Genomic DNA, 6,332 nt, shown 5'->3' with positions numbered 1-6,332 from the left:
ATTTCTAGTAACAAAACCTAGGCCTTTAACCTACATGTGGATTAAGATCAACTTTTATTATGTATTTCTCCTCGGAAGTAATATCGTTCAGTATGTTTCCTAATTGTTTATAGGATTTTCTATCTATATATATATATCATAATAAAAGTTGATCTTAATCCACATGTAGGTTAAAGGCCTAGGTTTTGTTACTAGAAATAAATATCTGTACCGTAGAGGTAAAGGGTAGTAACTCCATTTTTTTCTAATTTGGACTTAATACTTTGGCTAAGCTTAAAATGTTCCAATCTTATTTGTGGCAAAAGATGGTATGTGAAGTATTACTGGTGGCCTAGATATTCTTATAAGAAAAAGTAGTATATCCTTTGGAGAACGAGGTAAAGCATAGTAACTCCATCCGCTGTCGGATTTGTTTATCGAGCAGGCTATTTCACGCGCGGTAAACAGCAGTATCTCCAGACAAGTGTTAGTCACCTTGATTGACAGAGCGTTTTACTTGATAGATAGTTGACAGTTATAAAAAATAAAAGCAAAAATAAATTCCAAAGACTCTAAAACTTTGGAAAATTTAAAAAACATGGTTGGATCGAGGATATGTGCGATTGTGGAAAAAGCAAAAGCTGAAAATTTGACCGTAGACGGTAAGTGAGGTTAAGTTTTAATTTTTATATAATCTTATAACACTAGGAAATTGTTAACATGTTCTAAAAATGTTGGTTTGTCACGTTTTATATAGTAGGTGTTTACTTGTTCTTGCTCTTTAGAGTCTTTATAGTTTGGGCATTTAAAAATATTGCTGTTGTAAGAGTTCTGACCGGTAGATATTATGTTGTTTTATTCACTGCCCAATTCTCAGATGCATAAGTACATTTATTGCTCCTTTTTTAAAGTAATTGAAATTCTTAATCTTCAACAAATATTTGTAAAATCTAATACTAATACAAAATTAATATAACCAGTAAGGGGAAAGGAACAAAAATGCACAATTTTGACGCCTTTCAAAATTTTCTATGTATTTTAAATGTTATCGTTTATTTCGAATCCTGAGAAAACTAATAAGTATTTTTAACAAATTTAAACGCAAAATGAAAGGGCCGAAAGTCCCTTAGAATGAATAAAAATTTGTTTTGAATGAGATATTTCAAATTCAAAATCACACTACATTTTCTCTTCGTTTTTCACCCCCGTAACTTATTAAAATAAACATTATAGAAGTTTTCAGGGACTGTCGTCCCTCGGTAATAAAGGTAATCTTCCATTCTGAGTTTAAATTTTTCAGAAATACTTATTAGTTTTCTCAGAATTCTAAAAAAAATGAATCCTATTTAAATATCATTGAAGTCGAAAGTTCGTACCCATCCCCTTAAGTAGTATTTTTGTAGTAACTGGTATTGTATTATCTTTCTAAGAAAACATCAACCTGCAAAATAGTGAACTTGCTGCTTTTTTTGAGAATCACACAACAATGCCTCTAATCTATTTTTTGCTTTATTCTGTGTATTGTTCTGAAGTTATTTTCTTGTGGTATCTTATGTAATTTATTATTTTAAATGGAAATAAAGCCACAATTTATTTTTAAATAAATTCATTTAAAAATAAATTGTGGCTTTATTCCCATTTAATATAATAAATTATTCTGTGTACTGTTAACAGTTCGACAGATAGAGAAGATTAAATAAAAATAAATTTTTTTATTTACAGAATCGACGAACGCCTCTGATATTGCTCAAGCTTCAACAAGCCGTGCTCAAAATTGCAATTATTTGTCTAATTTAACTGAAGTATGTGTTAGCGATGATGATAGCGTAAAAGACCCCGATTACACAGACGATGATGGAGAAAATATGGACAGCAATTACAATAGCTACAGTAGCAATTATTTGGTAGACAATAATGGTGAATTGGAAGCAGATGATGATGAAGATGTTCAACTTGACAAAAACTTGACTGAAAATGAAACGGAAACTAATAACCAAATCAAAAAGAAAAGACGTCATAAGAAACCAGAAACTTGGAAAGTAACAAAAAGAGTAGAGGCAACATTAGGAGGAAAGGAACACATCAATAAATCAGGTAAAATTGTAAAAGCTAAAGCAATGAAGCCCCCTTGCCCTCCTTGTCGACTAAAATGTTCAGAAAAAATAGCAGAAGCTGTAAGACAGCAAATTTTTGAGAATTATTGGTGTAACACAAAAAATTGGGAGTTAAAGCGTCAATTTGTGCGCTCGCATATCACTCCGAAGAGTGTAATACGTCGTAGACCTAAAAACCATTCTAAAAGGCCGAGAGAAGTCAGCATTTCTTATAATTTTGATATAAAGTTAGATGGAGGTGTAAAAAAAATTGACGTATGTAAAAAATTTTTTTTTAACACTCTAAAAATATTTCAGAAACAGTTGTACGTAACGTTCTAAAAAACGACAGTATGGGAGGCTTTGTGGCACAAGACCATAGGGGAAGGCATGAACCAATTAATAAAACACCAGAAGCGGTTTTGGATCGAGTACGAGAGCACATTAAGTCGTTTCAGTGCTACGAAAGTCATTATTCTCGATCCAAAACTGCCAAGAAATATCTAGGACCAGAATTGAGCCGTGAAAAAATGTACAAATTATATACCTTAAAGTGTGAAGAAGACCACATTCCAAATAATGAAATTGTTAAATTATGGCTGTATAAAAAAATTTTCAATAATGATTTTAATTTAGCATTTAAATCGGTTTCCGTGGATACTTGTGATAGTTGCGATCGGTTTATGCTACAATTAAAAAACTGTTCCGAGCAAGAAACAATAACATTACGGCGAAATTATGAACAACATCTTCAAGAAGCAGAAAGTCGATACAAAATGAAAGCAAACGATAAAAATGAAAGCAAAAAATCAGCTGGAAAAACTAAAATTATAATGTGTGATTTGCAGAAATGCTTGCCTACGCCCTGTTTGACAAATAACCAAAGTTTCTACAAGCTGAAATTATGGACTATAAATTTCACGATATACGACGCCACAGAAAATAAATCGTATTGCCTTATCTGGGACGAATCCGAAGCTGGAAGGGGTGGCCATGAAATTGCCTCGGCATTAACTAAATGGGCTATGACAGTTCTATCACAAACTGATGTGGAAGAATTGGTTATTTGGTCAGATAATTGCCCTAGTCAAAACTGCAATGTTATGGTAATGATGAGCTACTTTTGGCTTTTCAACATCTGCCCTAATTTAAAAGTAGTTAACCATAAATATTTACTGAGAGGACACACTCATTTAGAAGCTGACCAAGTGCACGCTATAATTGAAAGATCTGTAAAAAAACAGCCAACAATGCAGATCGTAACGCCTTGGGATTGGCAGCAATTAATCAGTTCCGTAGGTGCTCAGGTGATTAAAATGGACAAGGATGACTTCAAAAATTTTGAAGTACTTTACTCTCAATCTCAATCCCCATTCATCAGTAAAAAGAAAAATGCCGACAATAATAATTTCCTCATTTCAAACGTAGTCCAATTCCAAGTAAAAAAAGACACACCGACCATAATTTTTTATAAAGAGGCTTTTGAAGAAATTAGACCCAAAGAATTACACGTCGCTAGAAGAACAGCAACTGCGATCAATCTTCCAGAGCAGTTACCACTACGATATCAAAAACCAAAAGGGATCACACAAAAGAAAAAGGATCACTTACTAATCCTTTTACAATGGATCCCCAGTCAGTTTCAGGAGTTCTATAGAAATTTAGTTGTTACTACAAAAAAAGTTGATGATAGCGATGATGAATAAATGTTTTTTTATCATTTTTTGTGTTTTTGTTTGAATTTATGTAGGCACTTACTATTTTTTACAATGTTTTATCTGCCGGTACATGCCGAGGCAAAAGACCTTAAGTCCCAATATTATGTAATATATAAACAAATTTTTTATCACAGTAGGACAATATTGATTAACTAAAATATAACGTTACAATTATATAAATACATAATTTCATATGTCTTCAGATTAAGAATGGTTGCAATAATTATCTGGAACTCATCTTATTTTCTTATTATCTCAAAACTTCACTAAATGGATATACTACCCTTTACCTCTACGGTACAGATATATATATATATATATATATATATATATATATATATATATATATATATATATATATATATATATATATATATATATATATATATATATATATATATATATATATATATATATATGAAAGTAAAAGATTGCATTTCATTTCAATAGGAACTCCACCATTGCTCTACACGTGTTTCGAGTTATTCAACTCATCATCAGGAACACTTGTGGAAGTTCAAATTAAATGAAATGCAGTCTAGTATTTGATCATTATAACCAAAATAACAGCCAGGTACGCTAGCAGCGACATCTATGCGAAGTAACAAGAAGTTCAGAGACCTCTCTCTGATAGTAAATTAGGTGAACCGCAAATTCAAAGCCGCTTACTAGAGAGAGACTTTTAACGACGCTAGAAGTATCCTTTTACTTCAACATGCATCTACGATTCACCTTTGAAAATGACTATCTTTTTCGCTATTTACGTAGAGAAAGACGTTTAAATGAAAGTAAAAGATTGCATTTCATTTCAATAGGCTTTGAATTTGCGGTTCACCTAATTTACTATCAGAGAGAGGTCTCTGAACTTCTTGTTACTTCGCATAGATGTCGCTACTAGCGTACCCTGGCTGTTATTTTGGTTATAATGACCAAATACTAGATTGCATTTCATTTCATTTGAACTTCCACAAGTGTTCCTGATGACGGGTTTAATAACTCGAAACACTACACGTGTTTCGAGTTATTCAACTCATCATCAGGAACACTTGTGGAAGTTCAAATGAAATGAAATGCAATCTAGTATTTGGTCGTTATAACCAAAATAATAGCCAGGTACGCTAGCAGCAATGGTGGAGTTCCTATTGAAATGAAATGCAATCTTTTGCTTTCATTTAAACGTCTTTCTCTACGTAAGGAGCGAAAAAGATAGTAATTTTCAAAGGTGAATCGTAGATGCATGTTGAAGTAAAAGGATACTTCTAGCGTCGTTAAAAGTCTCTAAGTAAGAGGCTTTGAATTTGCGGTTCACCTAATTTACTATCAGAGAGGTCTCTGAACTTCTTGTTACTTCGCATAGATGTCGCTGCTAGTCTCTAGTAAGAGGCTTTGAATTTGCGGTTCACCTAATTTACTATCAGAGAGAGGTCTCTGAACTTCTTGTTACTTCGCATAGATGTCGCTGCTAGCGTACCCTGGCTGTTATTTTGGTTATAATGACCAAATACTAGATTGCATTTCATTTCATTTGAACTTCCACAAGTGTTCCTGATGATGGGTTTAATAACTCGAAACACTACACGTGTTTCGAGTTATTCAACTCATCATCAGGAACACTTGTGGAAGTTCAAATGAAATGAAATAAATATAGAAATAAAAATAAAAATAAAAACGTTTATTGCCATTATTAGTCTACATTTCAAATTGTTTATATTTCATTTTCTTCTTCACGACGTCCCGCTCTTGCACCGCCTGATATTGGTCATTTTTTCTCTCGGATTCCTGGACTTCTGCTGGTTGCATCCTGGCGTCTTCTTCTGTAGGTACTTTTTGTGGCATCGTACCTACTTCCCTGGTTGGCTGTTCTTCGGCAACCATCCGGCTAGACCCTGATCAGGTGGTCGATCAGCTTATGGGTGCTTCTGTATATCCTCTGGTTCCTGTTTTTCTCGAGGATGTCCCTGGTCTTTGGGAGTCTTCTTGTGGCCTGGTGGAAGAAGTATCTTGTCCTTTTCTCAGCCACCTCCCTCAGTGGTGTGTACTGGAGCCTTTCTTTGATAGTTGCATTGGATATTCTTTCTTCCCATGTTGATCCGTCTATGATTCGGTAGCATGATGTCTCTGTGGCTTCAAGTCTCCTCCAGTTGGTCTCCGCTATTGAACTCCAAACTGGGACTGCATATAGTATCACCGATCTAACGTAGGCCTGGTACAACTGGATCTTCTTGGCCTTCGTTAGTGGACTGGTCCTGAAAATATAGGGGAGTATTAGTTTTTTAGCAGCATTAGCTTTTACCTTTGTTTTTTGTGTATGCAACAGGAAGTTGAGTTTTCTGTCGAGGTGAACTCCTAGGTATTTGACTGCGTCTCCTGCTTGGATCCTGTTTCCTCCTACTGTGATTTCGTGTACTGGTGGGTTATGTTCCTGAGTGAAAATGATGAATTGAGTCTTCTCTGCGTTGATTTTTATCTTCCATTTGTCTGTGAACTCCGTGATTTTTTCAAGGTGGTTTTCCATATTTCTGATTATTCTTCTGTCATCTTT

At 34.1% G+C, this 6,332-nt stretch overlaps 1 protein-coding gene across 2 annotated transcripts; it reads left to right on the top strand.

The window, feature by feature from the left end:
* Positions 1-539: 539 nt before the first annotated feature.
* LOC140452432 (uncharacterized) lies at positions 540-4,015 on the top strand. 2 transcript variants are annotated; one of them, XM_072546688.1, is made up of 2 exons: positions 540-641; positions 1,702-4,015. In XM_072546688.1, the coding sequence occupies exon 2, from the start codon at positions 2,426-2,428 to the stop codon at positions 3,776-3,778; it is 1,353 nt and encodes a 450-aa protein (XP_072402789.1). In that variant the 5' UTR covers positions 540-641; positions 1,702-2,425; the 3' UTR covers positions 3,779-4,015. The 2 variants fall into 2 exon arrangements, with proteins under 2 accessions (XP_072402789.1, XP_072402790.1); XM_072546689.1 differs by having other exon boundaries at positions 546-641.
* Positions 4,016-6,332: the final 2,317 nt, after the last annotated feature.

Source organism: Diabrotica undecimpunctata, chromosome 10 (genome assembly GCF_040954645.1).
Source record: "Diabrotica undecimpunctata isolate CICGRU chromosome 10, icDiaUnde3, whole genome shotgun sequence".
NCBI lineage: Eukaryota > Metazoa > Arthropoda > Insecta > Coleoptera > Chrysomelidae > Diabrotica > Diabrotica undecimpunctata.
This window is presented reverse-complemented; position numbering and strand designations above follow the sequence as displayed.